This window comes from Peromyscus maniculatus, chromosome 8 (assembly GCF_049852395.1).
Source record: "Peromyscus maniculatus bairdii isolate BWxNUB_F1_BW_parent chromosome 8, HU_Pman_BW_mat_3.1, whole genome shotgun sequence".
Lineage (NCBI taxonomy): Eukaryota > Metazoa > Chordata > Mammalia > Rodentia > Cricetidae > Peromyscus > Peromyscus maniculatus.
In genome coordinates this window covers 52,878,716-52,898,323 of record NC_134859.1, presented here as the reverse complement: position 1 = coordinate 52,898,323, position 19,608 = coordinate 52,878,716, and the positions used below count along the sequence as shown (strand labels likewise).

At 51.9% G+C, this 19,608-nt stretch overlaps 1 protein-coding gene across 2 annotated transcripts in view; it reads left to right on the top strand.

Annotated features, from left to right (window-relative positions):
* Ntn1 (netrin 1) overlaps positions 1 to 19,608 on the top strand; it is a 202,685-nt gene that overhangs the window by 117,765 nt on the left and 65,312 nt on the right. For both annotated transcript variants that reach the window (XM_015992368.3, XM_006973498.4), the window contains exon 3: positions 14,454 to 14,642. In XM_015992368.3, the coding sequence (XP_015847854.1) occupies positions 14,454 to 14,642 (189 nt within the window). The remainder of the gene's footprint in view (positions 1 to 14,453; positions 14,643 to 19,608) is intronic.

Below are 19,608 nucleotides of genomic sequence, written 5' to 3'. Positions count from 1 at the left end.
TTTGCCTCTGCATTAAAAAGTCTGTAGATTTTTTTCCTTCCTAGCATTTCTTTAACTACCCAGTCTAAACACCGTTTGTGTTGTAACAGGTATTGGAATTAATCCAGACATGACTTTAGGTTTGTAGGAGGATGGGTCGGTGATAGGCAAACACTGGTGTCATTTCTTATAAGGGGCTTGAGCATCCTCAGATTTTGGTATCCATGGGGTTTGAGGTTGTCTTGGAACCTATTCCCCATGGAAACATGCAGGAACCAGCAGGTGGAGTAAGGGGCCTTATAAGGTGCAGGTTGGGGACTCTAGAATCTAGCCTCTTGTGGCCGTGAAGATTAAATGGCCCCAGGGTGCACAGAGCCTCTCTGGGCACCTCACCTGTTCACATTCCAATGGGCAGAGAGACTTAGTGGTGGCAAGTGTCAGCTGCCCTGTCTGTGAGTGTTGACCCCAAGTGCCACCTGGGACCTTCTTCTCCCTATTGTCTGCCTCATCCATTCTTCAGGTTGGGGCTTCTGATGTTTCTGCGATTTCCTGTGTCCTCTTTCTTCTCTTTCTCAGACTTCCCATGAGCTCCCCCCTCTTTTGGACACGTCAGAATTCTAGCTTGGAGCTTCCTTCCACTTTGGGGGCAAGGCCTCAAGGAAGGGACAGCCTTTCTTGTTGACAGGCACAGGACCTAGAGCTGAAGCAAGCCGCAAAGGAGTTTGGCCCCTTCTGTTTCTTGACACAGGCTCCCCTTTCCTGTCCCTTGAGGGGTTCTTGTCCAGACCCTAGGGTGTGTCATCCTTAAATCCAGGGGCAGTGTTCAGCCGATTTCCTACAGTGCCAACCTGGCATCGAGATGCCAGCTGTGTAGGCAGTTGTATCGGTGCGTTTCTTCAGAAGGCCCGTCAACCCTGTTGCCTTTGAAACCCCCAAATGTGGCTGCATGCGTTTGCTTGTCTGTTGCCTGTGTGTGCCAGAACCCACGTGCGGAGGACGGCGGGCAGTGTGCAGGCAGGCACGGGGTCTCTCCCTTCCACCGTGTGAGTTCCGGAGATCAAGCTCAGATGGTTGGACCTGACAGCAAGTTCCGGTATCTGCTGAGCCCGGACTCGGCCACTCCTGATGCTCTGTGGCTTCACTGCATTCATAAGCCAACCCAGCACAGCGCTGCCATGGGTGTCCAGCAGGGAGAGTTTACAGGCTTCCGTGGGCTGTGTTCTCCTGTCTGCCGTGACAACACTGTTCCGGAAGGGCCATTTGGATCCGTTTTCTACAGAGCTTGCGTGCTCTTCGTTCTCTTCCTCATACGCACAGTGCTCACTGTAAGAAACCAGCGTCACTTGCAGATTTGACCCCTCTTCTAACTCCTGAGCAAAAACAGCCACTGGGCCAGACCTCGCTGCGAGCCTGTTCTCGGAGTTAGAAGGCTGACCTCCTGTCCAGACCTGGAACCTCCTGTATCTTGTCCCTCTACTTGACTGTCTCCAGGGATGGCTGGGTCACTCACTTCCAGGGGTGGCCCATTCCAGCCCCCTTGGTCAGCTGGAATCTGCTGTCCCCTGTTATTCTGTCTGTGTGGTGGGTCACCCACACTCTCTTCCAGGACATAATTTTTAATTAAAGTCTTTAATTATAATCCCATAAGCTCTTTACTGATCTCTAAATAAATTTTACCTACTGATTTGATTAAAATAACCAGATCCGGAATTGGGGCTCAGATTTTGACGAGTTCCTTTACAGAGTATGCACTGATGAAAAGCTCTTTTGTTACTTATTTTGAGCCACCTAGGACACACTTGCTTTCCTTCACTCTGCCGGTAATAGGGAGATCTTCGCATGGGAAGTCAAGGCGTCGTTGGGAGTAAGTAAGCTTCCTGGATACCTGGGTGGGACAGAGTAGTGTGCTCATTATGTCTATCTGTCACAGAGCAATGGGCAGGCTTGTACATCTCCATATGTTCTTAAGAGGTCACAGGATGCACCAGGCAAGTGATGCATGCTTTAATCCCAGTATTTGGGAGGCAGAGGCAGGCGGATCTTTGGGAGTTCGGGGCCAGCCTGGTCTACAGAGTAAGTTCCAGACAGCCAGGGGTACATAGTGAGAGACCCTGTTTTGAAAACTAACAAAGAGGTCATAGGATTTCTGTTCTGTTTCAGCAGTGGGTCATGTGTGCAGGGAAGCACAAGTTGGCACCGAGCAAGCAAACACTAGTGAACCAGACAACCCTCTCACCCCATAGAGCCCAGTGGGACGGCCTCCTTCTGTGGGACCCCTTTAACTTCTGACACTCACCAGTGCTAAGACCAGTAAAGTTGCCGTGTGGAACCACACCATAGGCAAAGACCGGGCTTATGAGGGTAGGGGACCTCTCGGGGATAGAGGGTTGCTGTGCAAGCCTTGGGGTGTATGATACGAAACATCACTTCCAGCAGTCCATGTTGAAGTAGGCATCCTGTGCCTCGACTGGTGGAGATCTAGCAACTCTGGTCGTCTAATGAATCGGGATAATGAGTGTCAGCGTAGAATGGCGCACCAGAACCCTGGTGTCAGCCTCCTTCGTGATCAGGGGACCTGTGTCGGTGAGGCTCTTGGCTTTGTGCGGTGTGGACTTCCTTTAGCCGTGTAGGTCGACTTGTCTCTGGAGCTTGAGACCCAAGGTTGGATTAGCTGGCTGGTCAGGTAGAGAGGGGATGCAGCCTCGGAAGCTGAGGTGAAAGAGCCGCATCCCCACAGTCACACCTCCGGCCACTGGTATAGAACAGAGTAGCTGCAAGTCATTAAGCCCTTGACGCCAGCCTTCCCCATCACTCCTGGAGGCCCGGATGTGCCAGCCTTGGTGATGGGACCCATTACAGATGGGAAATGACTCCAGGGAGCCGGGAGCCAGGCTTGGCCCGTTCCCCTGGCAAGTCAGCTCTCATACGTCCAGCTCTGTGCACCACCTCTGGGGAAAGCGATTGGAAGGAAGCCCCCATGCTGCAAGCAGGCATCTGGCAGGGCATGTGAGTCACGAGGCAGAGGATTTCATGGCAGTGCCTTCCCCTCCAGGGAAGGGGGGGTGAGCTTTTCTCAGACAGTCTCCTGTGCTTTGAATATTGTCTGCCTTTAGGAAGGAATTCCAATAGCCAGGGGGCTGGGTTACCAAGCTCAGGACCACGCAACTCTTCCCATGCAGGAGGTCCGGAGAGTGCCCTGGACTACTTAGGTAAAGAGTTAGCCATCACTAACTACTGCCAGGTCTGTGGCAAAGTCTCTGTCACGTTTTTCACAACCTCTCCCGTAAGAGGGTAAACTAGGGAACCTTGGAAGGCCACTCCTGTCCCAAGCTCTGTGTTGTCTTGGGTGAACAACATCCTCTTTCCTGTTTGGCTGATGGAGCTCGGTCCTGAGGGGGAGTGGGGTGAGGTGTTGCTGCTGTAAGCCACTCTCTGGACCTCCGTTTAAAAAAAAGTGTGTAGAGGTGCTTTGTTAGCATGTATATCCGTACACCATGTGTGTACACCACCTACTGTCCACGGAGGCCAGAGGAGGGCGTTGGATTCCCTGGAACGGGAGTCACAGACTGTTAGGAGCTGCTGTGTGGGTGCCGGGAATTGAACCCAGGTCCTCTGGAAGAACAGCTGGTGCTGCTAACCTCTGAGCCACCTTTCCAGTTCCCTGGACCACCATTTTGAAACTTTTTTTTTTTTTGGCCCTTGAGAGTAATAGACTCTGCATCTCTTCAGAAATGGGCAGCTGAGGAAGGTTCCAGAACAGGGCGGTGACGATGAGTTGAGAGGAATGTTTGAAGAGAGATTTGGAGTGAAGGATTGCTTGGAGGTGGGAAAGGCCTAGAGTTGGGAATGGTACATGGCGGGTCAGGGGTGACCTCCCCGGGGGAGGTGACGGGGCCGATGGAGGCCCACCCTCCAGCTGCCTGGGGCCAGGCTCTGGAGAGGGTGGATCTGAGGAGGGCTGCAGACAAAGAATTGATGACCGCTCAGGGCTTACCCAGACCTCGGCGGCATTTCCTCCACAGAGAGGGCTGGGGAGGGGGGTGTTTGTGCAGCGCAAACCCTGAGACGCGTCCTGCACCGGGAAGGCCTGGGACAGCGAGGAGAGGATCTTTGCAAAGCCTGAGGGGAAGGCGGAGCAGCCAAAAAAGGGCAGAGGAAAGAAAAGGCGAAGATGTTTACAGAGAAAAGGAGTCAGTGGAAAAAATGACGGGGAGGTCAAGTAGATTTGGGAGATGGCCCTGCAGTCAACAGAGGGGAGGGGACGGTGGCCTTGTACGGGGTGGGGGGGGGGGGGGAGAAGGAGCCGCTAAGCCTTGGCTGGACTCTGCAGCTCCACGGCCTTAACCCTGCCTGTGGCCCTGGCCCCCGCTTCAGAAATGTCCTTTGCTGCCCATTCACAGGGACCGCTCTGTTCATGGGAGGGTCTCCCTGTCCCCGTTTCTGCTCAGGGAGGGAGACAGGGCCGGCCAGACTTCAAGCTGTCTGTCTTGACCCCAGGCCTTTCTCCAGAGGCCCAGAGGCACGGCTGGGTGGGGGCCCAGGCTCTCCTGGCAGCTTCTTTGTCTGCCCGTGGACAAAGGGGCCCGAACCTTTCCCAAGCCCCACAGGTGTGAAGAACTTGTTAGCGGACTGTTTGCTCGGCCCCCGTGAGTGGCCTGAAGGACTGTTGACAGAGGTCTGCTTTGTGATCAGACTTGGCTAAAGCTCCCTGAGTCCTCCGCAAACACCGGCCACTTATCTGAGAGACTTATCAGAAACCATCTAAGCCGGCCTTTGGCAGGCGGGCCTCCCTGACCCGCTCACTCGGGACACTGTGTTTCCAAAGCACTTCCCACACCCCAGCCCTCCCCCCCCCCTTTTCTCCTACCACCCACAGCATCCCTGGTGTCAGAATAAAGCCTTGGTAAGGAAGGGGTAGTCAGGTTTTATTTTCAAATTGGAACCTTAGCATAAAGGGCCCTTTAAGGGCCATCCTCCCTCCGAGAGGGCGCACTAGAAGGGAAGGGGCTGCTTTGGGAGAATTTGGCTTCAGGGGTTTCTGGGGCGATAAGATTGGAACCCCATTCTCCCATTGCTCTTTAATTTTCTGTTAGAGCCTTTCAGCCTGCTCCAGCCTTAGAGGAAATACAGCACACACACACATTGCGTGTGTGTGTGTGTGTGTGTGTGTGTGTGTGTGTGTGCGCCTGTGTGTGTGTCTCTGTGTGTGTCTGTGTATCTCTGTGTGTGTCTCTGTGTGTCTGTGTCTGTGTATCTGTGTGTGTGCCTGTGTGTGTCTGTGTCTGTGTATCTGGGTGTGTGTGTCTGTGTGTGTGTGTCTGTGTGGTGTTTTCCCATATGTCATGGGCTACATTAAACCTCTCATGGTAGCAGGCTGTGTGAATACACACACACACACACACACACACACACACACACACACACACACACACACACCTTCCTGTGTCAGCAGATTAGTAATAACTGATAGTAAGACAGCAATCATAGCAACAGACTATATAACAAAAGTTATGTGGCTGCTCTCTTAAAACACCTTAGCACCAGGCTCTCCCCATCTTGGTGGTGTGGGAGGCTGTGAGCTGAGTGGCCCCGGGACTATGATGTATGGTTGGACTACCGTTGACTGGATAACGAGTCAGAAGGACCACATCTGCGCAGGTGACCCCAGGTCACAGAACCAGGACGGGGAGGAGATGGGAAAGCTCCAAGCAGTGAGAACCATTGGCTTTGCTGTTGGTCACAATAGTTTTCTCAGCCCAGGACCCTGAAGAGTGCCCCCCCCCATCTCCCTCTCTGGAAGACCCACGCATTCACTGTTCCCATTTGCCACACCCTTTCTGGTATCATTACCCTGCCAAGACTTGCCACCTCTCTCTGCCCGACCCCTCCAGAGAGCCACGGTCTTAGCCATGGTCTGTGGGCACCTTCCCCTTTCCTGTTGCCTGCCCTGTGCAGCCTGACCTGTGCTATTTATTCCCAGCGCCCTCCCTGCTTCCTGAGATGCCCCTGTCCTGATCTCACAGATGGGTCCTCATGTCTGCTGACAGCCATCTCCAAGTCTGTAGTAGTAAGATGTATAAGATGCGTTTACAGACATTCAGGGCCAGGGGGGAAACTCCACCATGCAGAGAGAGGTCAGACTAAGAGTCCGTTGTTCAGATGAGAACGTACAGGCTCAGAGGGGCCACGCGGATGAAGAACCTTTCACTTGGTGCCCCACTCTTAGTGATAGTGGATGGCTGCATGCAGTGTGACTTTTTAAATATAAGTAAGATATGGTCCGTGTACCTTGCCTCTCTGTGAGCTCCCAGTACCTGGGGCCTCAGGCATTCTTTTTTCCCCCTCTCTGTTCTCTCTAGAGCAGTGGTTTTCGGAGTGTGGCGTTCAGATGGGCAGCATCCCTGCTACCTGGGATCTTGTTAGATGTATACATTTTCAGCTCTCCTCTCCTGAGCTCTAGGGTGGCCTTGAGAGATTCTTCTGGGCTATTTGAATTGCAAACCACAGCTGGAGAGAAGGGAGAGGATGCTGGTGTGTCGAGAGAGGGACAGGGAGGCAGGATTGGCCCTACAGTGACTGCCTCCTAATCAGGTCCCTCCAAGGAGTTCTGCTAATACCTGCTGAGGGAAGAAATGAATGGGAATTGTCATTCATAGTCCTCTCTCCGGTCTAAGGTGCCTTACCCTGCCTCTCACATTCACTGGGATCCCCAAGCCCTGCATAGCGCCGGCTCCGTTCTGCCTTGAGAAGTGGAAGGACCATTGCCTGATTCTTCATTTAGGTAAATGAGTTCTCCCAGCCCTGTATGGGGACCATGTTGGCCAATGGTTTTATTAAGTCGAAAGTGAAAAGAGGCAGCTTCAGTGGTTGTACTCTCAAGAACCTTGCCTGGGACCAGACTCCTCCTGCGTCATGTCCCCTCTGTCCCCTTCATGGTGGCCCATGTCCTGGGGTTCCCTTTGACTGGTCTCCACTGTACTCTCTGGCCATTTGGCAGCTCTGGTTACAATCCATAATCCTCGTGTTAGTGGTGGGCCTCGGACTGAGACAACGGGATTAACTGACCACATCTGGGCACCTCCAGAGGCTCTGTCCTGCTCACCGTTCGCATCCCAGTTCCTTGTGTAGCTCCTGAATTCTAGTAGCATTCAATAAATATTCGTTGACCGCCGGTGTGCCTGCAGCCGAACTTCCCTGTTATAAAGCAACACCTGGAGCCTGCCCTGTGAATGGATCGGCTGTCAGGGTTATCTTAACCTAGCTTACCTCTAAACACAACTTACTGTGAGTCCCAGAGCCCTGTGGGCCCATGTTGTATCAGCCTTGGAGAGCTCAGCTGGGTACCATCCCCAGATGCAGATAGGAGCCCGGTGTGTGCAGCCGTGGTTGCTCACCCAGGCCTTTCCAGGAGCTGCTGCAAACGAGGCCCAGAAGACACCGTGGGAGGAGGAGGAGGAGTTAACAATTAATAAACAAGGGACAGACAATTTCCAAGTAAACAGTGTACCAAATGGAGTAGCGAGGTCATAAATAAAATAGGAGTAGCTTCCAACTCTTAAAAATAGCTCTCTTAGCCGGGCGTGGTGGCGCACGCCTTTAATCCCAGCACTTGGGAGGCAGAGGCAGGCGGATCTTTGTGAGTTCGAGGCCAGCCTGGGCTACCAAGTGAGCTCCAGGAAAGGCGCAAAGCTACACAGAGAAACCCTGTCTCGAAAAACCAAAAAAAAAAAAAAAAAAAAAAAATAGCTCTCAAATATTTTTATGACTTTACGCCAATTATTTAAGAATTTTTTTTAATGAAGCCAGAGCTCTGTCCACTGCCCCCTGCTGTGAGCGACACTCTCACCTTGCTGCAAGGCACTTTCTCCACGGGTGGGTGACGGTCCAACAGTCCAACTGGTTCCTTTTCCGTTTGGTTCGGTCAACACAAGTCCTCAGGCCAAAAAGCAGCAGCATGACCTGGGAGTTTGTCAGACATACATCTGGAGGAGCTGGAGCTATTGCTCAGTTTGCAGAGTGAGTGCTTGTCCAGCATGCAGGCAGCTCTGGGTTCTGTCCCCAGAATTGCATAAACTGTGTATGGGGGCAGGGCACCAACCTGCCATCCTAGGAGAGGAGGCAGGAGGATCAGAAAGAAGGTGGAAGGACATCCTTGGATACATAGTGAGTTTGAGGCCAGCTTGGACTAAATGAGACTCTGTCTGAGAGAGAGGAAGGGGACATACATCTGGAACTTGGCAGAGTGGTGCATGCCCATAATCCCAGCACTTGGGGGGGGGGGGGCAGAGGCAGGCGGATCATCACAAGTTGAAGGCCAGCCTGGGCTGTGTAGTCATAATCTGTCTTAGAAAGAGAAGCATCTGGCGGGATCCCCACTGAACTGGTATGCAGATACAGTGGGAAGTGTGAAGGTGAAACTTCCTGGCCAGGGTCTAGTCCTCTTTTCAGGCCCTGCCCTCTGTATCTGGTCCCAGAAGGACCCAGCAAGATGGCTATCTCCCGACTGTCCCAGCAGCTCCTCCCATAGCCGAGAGACCCCAGGTCTTTCATGGACCTGTCTCCCCTCTGGGAATAGATGCACCATGAGGCAGGACTCTGTCTTGCTTGCTTCTGAACCTCCTAAAGTCAAACCAGAGTAGGTCTCGTTTTCTTTATATAGTACCCCCAGAAACAGTGAGGGAAACTGGAGGTGCTGACCGTGATCCTGTAATACACATATATATATACTTTGAAATGTGCTCCTGAGGGATCACAGAGAGCTCAGGATGGGGGACCAGTTTCTCTTATAGAAAGCACCTAGTCTGGTGGTGGCTCACACCTCTAATCCCTGCACTCGGGAGGCAGAGGTAAGTGGATCTCTGAGTTCAAGACCAGCCTGATCTACATAGTGAATTATAGAACAGCCAGAGCTGAGCTACATAGTGAGACTCTTCCTCAGAAACAAAAACAGAACAAAGAATAAATAAATAGAAAGAAAGAAAGCACTCATTGTGCAGAGGGTGTTTTGTGGGTTATTTTTGTCAGCCTAGAGGCAAGTACTTAAGTCCAGAATTCTATTACCAATTGTATAAAGAGCACAGGCAAATTTCCCAAAAGAACTGCACCAGAGAGGAAAGATGAAATGAAGCCAACTGCCTGTTAATCCATCCATCCATCCATCCATCCATCCATCCATCCATCCATCCATCCATCCATCCATCCCTCTGTCCGTCCATCTGTCCAACACCCACCCACCAACCCATCTACCCATCCATCCACCCATCCATCCACCCCCCCATCCACCCACCCACCCATCCATCCATCTATCCAATCATCCACTCCCATGGTCCTATGTGGTAGGACAGAGAAGGGGTTCTAGGTCCAAGACCAGAGCTTCTAAGCAGGCCCATGATCAGATGGCCTTCCCGTTTTCACTCACAGGCCAGAGCTGTTCGAATTTTGGAGAGTCAGGGTCACAATATGAGTTAACAATGCTGCTGTGTGCTTTCTGGACCTGGGATAGTCTTGGTAGGCATGTGACTTAGTTTATCAGGTGTTTTTGGGGAGAGAATCAATACACCTCTGTTTTTGTGAACTTGTCTAATGGCTGAGACTCAGTTCTCTGTGTTCAGAGAGTCCTAGGGAGAGTCCATGGCATATAGATGAAGGGTCTTTTCACTAAAGTACTGAAGTCTATTTAAATGGAATTAAATTGTTTAATTAATTAACTAATCAAAGATGAGTTTAAATTAGTTCAAAACAAGAATAGAGGAAAATTACAAGACTTTGCCTTTAGGATGAGGGCCAGGCAGCAAATCCTCTTGGTCCTGTCTATCTACCGGTCTACTTTCTGACCTTCCTGTCTGCCTGCCCGTCAGCATACCCAGTCATTTAACTACCCAGTCCACCCATCCACTAACCCATCTATCCACCCCATCCTACATCTACCTTTCCATCCACCTCTTTCATCTACCAGTTCATCTCACTCGTTCATCCCATGGGTACATCCATTAACCTGTTCATCTATCTCCCCATCTATCCCATCCATCTACCCCATCCATCCATCTGCTCACCAGTCAATTAATCCAATTCATTATCCATCCATGCATGCATCTTCTCTTTTGAGCTTTTGCTTTCTCTCAGTTGTACAACAAAAATGTAATCGAGACTTTCTGTGGGCTAGCAGATCAAACCCTCTCCTTGTCCCCCGTGAAACAACAAAGTTGATTAAGAGCATCTGTCCCATGTGGTCCCTGTGAATTCTGGTGGGTGTGCTCCTGTCTGGCCATTTCCTCTGTTAAGGGAGGAGTCCTTTGGGCAGCTATACATCCCCTGCCTCTGTATCTCACACAGTTCATGCATGGATTAGCATGTAGCTAGTGTATATGTGTGTGTTAACTGTAACTCAGCTGCAGGTGTCGAGGGATTGGGTAAGTTCCAGTTGACAGGAGAGATGAATGAAATGGATTAAAGTTGGAAGTTAAGGACTCCAAGGACACCTGGGTGGGGGAGGAAACAGGAGTTGGCTCTTGGTCCCCTTTCTCTTAGGTTTCTGGTTGAGGGGGTGGAGTTGGGGAGTCCTTGCTCTTCTTACTCTTCCCTGCCTCTCCTTGGGAGCCTGAGATACGGCTATGCAAGATGAATCTGGCTTATCTCAACATGCTAGCTAGTGGGGGCATAACTGAGTCTCTCCAAGAGACTGGGGGGATCCCTAGCTAAACTACCAAGTCATACCAGTGGGGCGGGGCTCCTTGATGTGGGTCGGGCTGGTCCTCCAGGAGGGTCTCTGCCCCCCCCCCCCCTTTGTCTCTACTGAGTTGACCTCTGTTCTCACAAGGCTGCCCTTTCCTTCCCGCCTTGAAATCTGATAATGAAACTAATACCCAATATTTTCGCCTGGGAGAGAACAGGAGATAAACAGGAAGGCATGAGGGATTAGGGTGTCTCTCCGAGGCAAGGCCTGCGGTTGGTGGGAGTTGGGTGACACCTCTTTGTGGACCTGAGGGATCCAGATGTGAGCCACTTTGCCCAGTGCATTTTTCCATTTGTGTAGAGAAAATAAAGCAAAGTGAAAAGAAAACAGGCTGTAAAATACTTTGCAGAAGTCTGAGCATGGGTAATTATCACTTAATGTTCCCTGACAGCCAGGGAGGGGCAAGGGGGTGCTTTTTGATGTTGGCCTCTGAGTTTTCTTTTGTATGACCAGTTGTTTGGAAAGAACCTTTTGTTGGTGTGAGGTGTGCAGGGAAGGAGATTCCAGCTTGAGCTTTCCCAAGGGGTAAGGAAGGCAGCCCCACACTCCCAGAGGCCTGTTGGATGCTGGCAGCTAGAGCCTCCTTTACAGGGGGGGGAACATAAGGATGCCTCTGCATGAAGGACCCAAAGATGCTGCTGTGAGGCCTCTCTTTGTATGGAGGAGGCCTGAGAGGAGTGAGACCCTGGGGATCCTTGCAGCTTCCTGGTCCTGGGCAGGTACAACAGGACTTGGGGTTTCTGGTCTTGCAGGAAAGACCCAAGTTCGGGGTGGTCGTTCAGGTTCAGCTGTTTTATGTGTGGTGATGCTGGTCATCTCTGGGACGGCCTAGCAGCAGGAAGACCTACCTGCTGTAGGCCAGGACTCTACTCACTGACTCCTCGGTGCCAGGCTGGCTCATTGGTTGCTGCATGTCTCTGAAAGTCCTATCCCTTGTCTAGCTGAGTGAGTCCAAGAGACAGTGAATGTGACAGTCCTCCATGTGGAAGGTGGGGGTAGAGATGCAGCTTCCGTGTGCCTGGTTGAACTCATCCCTTGGGGACACAAGCTGAGGGACACTTCAGTTCTCGGGAGTCAGATTTGTTCTCTAGTCCAGACTGGCTTCCAGAGGCCTTTGGACTTCAGGACGGGTGCTGTCTTGACACCCCCACGAAAGCCCTCCTCCACCTCTGCTGGTCAGTTGAGTGACTAATGGGGACATGATTTGGGGAATGGCTCTTGAAAGAACGTTTAAGGAAGCTTATAACACCAGAGCAAAGTCAGAGTGGTGTTTCTAAAGGAAAAACTCACAAATAAAAGGAGCATCTGAATAAGAAACGGGTAAAAACATGGAGAGCTTATCTAGTAGAAGAGGCAGGTGTTTTATAAGCCGACCACAGAGAGAGGAAAGTTGAGCCATGGCCTGAACAGGTAATGCATGCATGGAGATAGAAATGGAGACACAAGAGGATGAACCCCCCTCTTCTGTAATCATGGACACAGGTGGATATCATGTGCGGGTCTTTTCCCCAGACACTTGGCAAACTTTTTTTTTTTCCCAAATGCTGATACCAAATGTGCATTGTTACTCTTTTCGAGGGCATGGTGAGATAAGAGCGTCACTTCCTGCTAGGAAGAGGCAAAGCCAGTTCAGCCTTCCTTGAGGAAGGTTTCCAGCCAGTGTTAAAAATCCGGAGCTCCAAAATTTAACTCAGAATTCTGCCTTGAGGAATGCACTGTCCATCAGTAGACGCCCATGTTCAAAGGCGGCTCAGGGTTGAACCCTGAGCAGCAGGGAACGGCCCTGGCCGGCCAGCTTTGAGAGAGTGTTTGCTCAGCGAGTCCCATCTCACACACTAAAGACCCATGGTCTAAGTACCACGCAATCTTTAAAGATCATATTGAGTGATATTTGACACTAAAAATTGTTTGTTCTGAAAAAAAGAGGCTACAAAGCTAGACGCAGACAGGTATGACCCATATTTCTAGAAAATATGAACTAGTCCCATGGCTGGGCCAAACAGCAAGCCTCTGTGCTCACAGTGATTCGTGGGAACAGGAGTGAACTTTTTCCCCTTTCTGCTTTTTTTGTTTTTAAGTGTACGGCCTTAAACATCATTTCTTTAGAAATTCCATAAATGTGTACAGAACACGCTTGTGGTGAAAACAGGACAGAGTAACTGTGATTAGAGGATGCCGTCCGCGTGTGTGAAAATGTCACGGCGATGCTTGCAGTGTTCTGTGATTGATAGATGCTTTTACCAAAAAGTAGGGTAAGATGTATCTGAGAGTGATTGAGTGTGGATGGCTTGCAGCTGATGGTATCCTAGAATTTGAAGACCAGAGCATGCAGCTGGTCGGGGGTGGGGTGGGGGACGGATGGACGGACGCGCGGGTTGTGATCCTAGTGTAAGGTCAAGAGAGCCCTTTGGGGGACATGCTGGGGACCTCTGCCAAGCAAGGTAAATTTGGAAATGACACTGAAGTTGCACCCCTTGGATGGTAACACAGCTGCAGCCACATGGAGAAGAGTCCCGTCATAGAGGAAAGGATTACATGCTGGCCTTGCAGGGGGTGGGGTGGGGGAACGACACCCCCACACTTGGCATGGTTTAGAAACTAACCAGAGTTTGGAATAAATGAAGCAAGAGGGGATGGGAGGCCAGAGAGCAGAGCTGAGGCTGGGGAGTGAGTAGGTCTGGCCCGTTAAAGAGCCCCCAAGGCGGTACTCAATGATTTTGACGTCATCCTGATGGACACCCTCAGGTTGGTGCTTAGAAACCCTGCTCTGGTCATGGTTGTCTCTATGAGGTGACCCCAAGACTCCCTGGAGATACAAAAATTCCGTCGTGGAATCCTGTCTGTAAAGTGGCATCATGTGTGTGCATAGCCTCCACACATCCTCCTGTGTCTATGTAGAACCCCTTGTGAGACGGCTTACACCGCCCAGTAAAATGTAAACATTATGTAAATAAACACAACGTGATGTCTAGGGACCGATGACAAGAAAAGCAGTGCATTTCAGTATAGATGCAGTTCCCCCCCCCCCCCCCCCGGATATTTTGGATCCCCATGGTTGGTTGAATCCTGCAGATACAGCCTGGCAGAGGCAGGCTGGAGAGTAAGGGGCAAATGTGGGGGAGGCGCTGCTGGATCCAAGCAGAGACCCCAGATGTGCAGCTGGTTTGTGGGTCATGAGCAGAGAGGTGGTATGAGATGCGGGAGTTAGGCCCCACGGGCATCAGAGCAGGCCGGGCGAGTACCTCCTCCGAGCTAGTGCACAGACAGGAAAGTGGAAGGAAGTGGGACTGGCGGGGCAGAGCCATAGAGAAGAAAGCTGAGCGTCTTCTGTGGTGCTGGTTGGTGGGGAGGAGAGGAGGCAGTTGGCTCTGGAGTCCCTGGTGGCAGAGGAATGGGAGAGAGGAGGTGCAGATGGTGGTGGAGGTGGAAGCCTCCTGAGTGTCCCGTCCCGTGTCCCCCCCCCCCCCCCAGGGACTTAAGCACATGTGTTTCTCCTAGCTCTGGAGGTTGCAGGACCAAGATTCTGGGGCGGGCAGGACTCTAGCACACAGATTGCAGGGGGTCTCAGGCGTGGTTCTGTGAAGTACTGGATCAGTGTTGATGAATATCCGTGAGGGAGCTAAGGAAAGGCCCCCCAGAGCCTAGGACTGCCCTGCTGGGAGATGGAGGAGGGAGACCCGGGGTCTCCACGGGTGTTGGTCCTCTCACCTCCTTGTGCTGATGACTTCTGTTTCCCCTGCAGCCTGCAACTGCAACCTCCACGCTCGGCGCTGCAGATTCAATATGGAGCTCTACAAGCTGTCGGGGCGCAAGAGCGGGGGTGTCTGTCTCAACTGCCGCCACAACACTGCAGGCCGCCACTGCCACTACTGCAAGGAGGGCTTCTACCGAGACATGGGCAAGCCCATCACCCACCGCAAGGCTTGCAAAGGTGGGTTGTCCTGGGGGTGAGGAGCAGTGACTTTTCCAGGGACACTGGGCTCCCTCCCTTCCCCTTCTTCCTTTCTATTTCTTTTTTTTCTACTTCTCTCTCTCTCTCTCTCTCTCTCTCTCTCTCTCTCTCTCTCTCTCTCTCTCTCTCTCTCTTTCTTTCAAGCCCCCCGCCAACCTGGAATTTAGATGTGTAAGCCAAAACAATGGGGCCATGGAGACAGCTCAGAGAAGAAAGTAGAAGGTGAGGTCCCGTACGAGGGTGGAGGGCCAGGCTCCCGACACTCCCCCCTTGGCCTCCCTCCTCCTCCTCCTCCTCCTCCTCAGCTTCTGCTCAGCACAGGTGTGCCGCATACCAGAGGAAAGAGAGTCTTGTTCACCAGGCTTACTGTCGGGACAAAGGACCCTCTTTTTCCAGCCCCTCGCAGACGCACTTCTTTGGATGTGTGTGCCCGGCCTCCCGTCCCACCCCCATCCCATACACAGTCACAGCGACGTGGGCAGTTTCGGGATCAGGGTCTCCGAAGGAACATTTAATCCATCTGCAAATAGATTTACTTTTCAGGACGCATCCCCCCCAAAAAAAAAAAAAATTAAAAGGAGACAGGCGACTGTTTTTGTTCGCCAAAGCAAGCACTAATGTTTTAACTTTCTGCTGTTTGTTTTTCTCTCACCAACAAAATGAAGCAAGCCATGGTCAGATGACTCAGAGGAGCTGATGAAATGCCAGGGAACTGAATGCAGTGGGAGTGAAAAGTAGACCCCTCCCCCCCCCCCCCCCCGACACACACACATTAGCTTTGGGGAATTCCAGAGACTAAGGATTTCTTGGTCCAATGTTGGGGTCTGGGACCAGAGCATGTCTGAGCATGGTTCCCCAAGAAGTTTACATCCAAGGGCTCCTGGAAGACAGTGGGCCTTTAACGCCCCTGACCCAGGAGGGTGCAGAGCCATGGTAGATAGCTTGGGTAAGGAACTGCAGTGGATGACCCTTCCTGGATGCTGCTCAGCTTCTGAATGAAGGAGAGGTGTTGTCTTCATAACCGGAACTACACCAGATGTTGGGAACCTATGCACAGACTGACTATAGAGCTCGAGAGATCTAGTGCAAAATGAAAGACAATATAGGGTCCCTTCTGCAAAGATGATAAAGAATTTCAAAACGACGATGGCAGAGCTTCAACCAGGTGTGTGCCCTTCTAAGCAGGGAGCCACCCCTGCATGTACAGAACACTTCCTTGATAGCCAAACAGCAACACAAACCCGCTGGCTTTGCAGACTCTCCCCTCTGAGGGAGAACTCCTGGATTCCACATGCACAGATGAGTAAGGTATTTCTCAAGATGTAGACAGTCTCTCATTCCATGTCTGTGGCCATTGGCTGCCTTTGATGGTTGCCAAAAGAATGTGAGCGTAAAGGTAGCGGGGCTGTTTCCAAATCAGAGAGACAACAGATTCAGGAGAGACTGCTCCAGGAGACTGAGAATGGGCAGGTGGCCCAGACAGGGAGGCTTAAGGAAGTTCTACACTGTCAGGAAGGTGGTGTGAGCAGGGCAGAGCTAGAGAGATGGTTTAGTGTCTTCAGAGAACAGAGTTGGAAGGTATCCAACTCCTTTGCCCATATCCAAAGTGTCTGCTGCCTCTTTTGTAGAAGAAATGGAAGCTAGGATCTTGTAAACAATTGGCTGACACAGATTTATTCGTCATTTGGCCAAGAAGTTTAACCCGGGGCGGCCACTTCGGTGGGCAGTCCTGTGCCTGAGAACAGGAAGGTCCATGTTCTCCATGAGGAAGGATGCTGGCTACTTCCTGCCCTGCTGGTGTTTGCTGTTGGGGCAGAGATGCTCTTCTTCTCTTGCCAGCTGGGGCTGAGGGTGGGGCAGGTACAGACAGAGAGGGGATGTTCCTGTTCTGTGACTTCAAATGCTAGGGCCAGCGCAGGTGGCTGTCTTCAGTTGCAGTCCTGTGCCCAACCTTGATGGGCACCCAAGAATAACTTGGGAGAGGGGGAAAGCTAAGAGTAGATCCTGGTCAGGAAAGGGTGTGTGGAAGAGAGGCAGTGTTTTGGGAGCCCCACACCCTGGTGAGGAAAGAACGCTTCCCTGGTCCTGCACCGATGGTCGAGGGAAAGTATAGTCTGAAAAAAGGGCCCTGCTTTATGATTGGCGAGAAAAAGGCTGCTCTCCCATCAAGGGACAGAAATGTGACAGAACTAGCCATCTGATTGGTGGAGAAGGAATCCCTTGACTTTGAGATCTCTATCTCCCTCCTGTCTTCCAGAGTATCACCTCCTTAGGGCTTGGGGACACTTTGAATACCCTTTACAGAGACTTCTTGCCAGCCTTCAGCCCGGTGATCGTGGCAGGAAGCAGCTTTAGGAGCAGCTCAGATGCTGGGTGGGGAGATGTGTGCCTCTGAGTCTTTTGGTCAAAACGCCCCCCCCCCCCCTTTCTGCCACCATGTAGGACCCTTCTGTCTGTCCTCCAGGGCCACGTGGTTTAAGCAATGGTTCCTTGCACACAAGCTTGTTGGCCCCCCAGATTTGTGCTCTTTTGACAGCTTGCCCTCCGGGGAGTCCAGATCTTGTGGGTAACATTCTGTCCCTCACCCTAGCCTCTGAGAGTGCCCCTGGGGAGCCCCATCCTAGGCCCTCACAGGAAGGCTCCACTTCTCTGCCTTACCCTAATTTCGCAGAGGAATTGGGACAACCCGCTCTCAACTCCCAAGTTGGCTGGCGAATGGCCGTGGGGCCCTCTTTACCCCCTGACTTCTCAGGGCCTGGGAGGGGCCCGGGCAGGGGGCCGAGGCCACCCATACACTGCTGGTGATTGGCTGGCTCAAGACCTTGTTCAGTGTCGAGCAGGGGTGGACCCAGACAAGAACAGCTTGGAGCAAGGGCATTTGATTCCAAACATTACTGTGCAGTCTCCCCATTTGGGAAGTTTCATAGCAACAAATTTGTCGGGGTCTTTCTCCCCTCCCCTGGCTTAGGAGCGAACCGGGCCCGGCAGGGTTGGTGCATACAAAGGGCTGTAATAAACATGCCCAGGGGACAGGCCGCTGCACTCTCGGCTATTCAGCGCGATTTCACAGCGCTGGGCCAGCCTCATTATGGTGTGGGCTGTTGTCCTATACAAAGTCAGATGAGATGAATTTCTCCCCTTTCTCTGCAAAAATGGTTTGTGAATGATACTCGTCCTGGAATCTGTCAAAAGATGGGAGTTTTTGTTTACCGTTTGACTTCTTTATGGACTTCGGAGGCACTTTCCCTTTTATAGCCTGCAAAGAGGACGCTGCTCTTTAACCATCTGAGCCGTGCCTCCATTGATAACGATATTAATTTATCATTTCCCCGAACCATCTGTGATGGATAAAGACATTCCAGGAGGCTCCCGTGAACCGAATTGTGATGAGAATTAAGAAATTAACCACCACATCTAGCTCCCCCCCCCCCATCACAAAGGGGCCCTCCTCCGTTCCATCTCACTGAGCAGCAGCCTGTTCTTCCCGCTCATTGCCCTGCCCCCTTCGCTTCTGTACTGAATGTGGCTGAAAGAAGGAAGATGCAATCATTAGCGGAGGCAGAGGCGCGAGGGCAGAGGCATGAGACAGCGCGCCCCGGCACCGCCACGCCAGCCACCGCGGTGCATTCTTGATGCTCCCAGCACCCTGTTTCTCCCTGCAGCACTGTCAAGGGTTGGGGGGAAGGGGAAGGAGTGAGCGCCCCAGTCCAGCCCCCTCTGGCCTCTTGGGGCCGCTGTGTAGAGCTGTCCCTTTCCTGCCTCACCTACCCCACCCCACCCCACCACCACCACCACCACTATCCACAGCTGCTTTTCTTTTGAAATGTTTTACTTTCCCTTCCTGGCGTCCTAAGCATAGTTTCCCAACTTGTCACTCTTGGTGGTGTGTGTGAGAATTACCTGGGAGGCTGCAAAATGCTGCTCGGGTCCCACCACCCCAGAGATTCTGGTTCAATTCATGGGTCCAGACTGGAGGTAGATACCTGGCCTTGGACAAGCTCCCCGAAGCTGAGAACTGCCGGAGGTTGGTGTGTAAGAAACAAAGACGGCAGCAGGTTGCTCTGGGTGTGGGTCCAGGAAAGTCTCCAGGGGGTGGCCTAGGCCCTACAGTTAATTCCTTTGAGGGGAGAAATTACTAATTGATGAACTGAAATATTTTAAAGACTCTTTTGATGAAAACTTGGAAGGACGCTGAAAATGCTTTTCATTTTAAGTCCGGCTGGGTGAGGCAGGCACATCATGTGTGTGTACGTGTGTTCAGATTTGTGTGTTCAGCTCATCGGAGAGTTGAGTCTCAGCAGACTTAAGTGCCTCCCATACCCCTCTTCCTGACTCTCTGGCAGTTTCCATTCACCCCATAAAAGCCTCACGTGTATACCCTTCCACTTTTGGGGGCCCTTGTGACAGTTCCATTTTCTGTCATAATTTAGGGGGTTCGGGGAGAAGAATTTTCACCTGAGGCAAGAAGGTAGCCAGTGGTTGTTGATTGCAGCTCCAGCTTTAAGCACAAAGACCTCCCCCCCCCCCCCAACCCCCATCCATGGAGTGGTCTCCTGTTTGCAGGGAGAGGAAGTAGCCCAGATCCTGCAGCCGGGAGAGAAGACTCCAAGAGCTTACCTCAGCATGGCCCCATTGCCACAGCTTTGCTGTGTTCTCTGCGGCAGGGGGTGGTGAGGGGGGATGAGGGTGAAAGCTCCAGCTACAGGTATGGCTCATGCATACAGTCCACAGAGCACTGGGCTGATCTCATGGCACCTTAGAGCTCAGTCCTTTACATGTGGAATTGTCTTCAGGTTTCTGGTCACGGAATCCCTTTCAGCTTTGACATTCCACATTCCAGCTGCCCTTCTTCAGGAGCCAAAAATCTTCCCTCTCCCTCATTCAACAGGGGCCATTCTTTATAGCAGTGTGTTTGTGATTAGGAAGAGCCAAGAAATAACGTAGG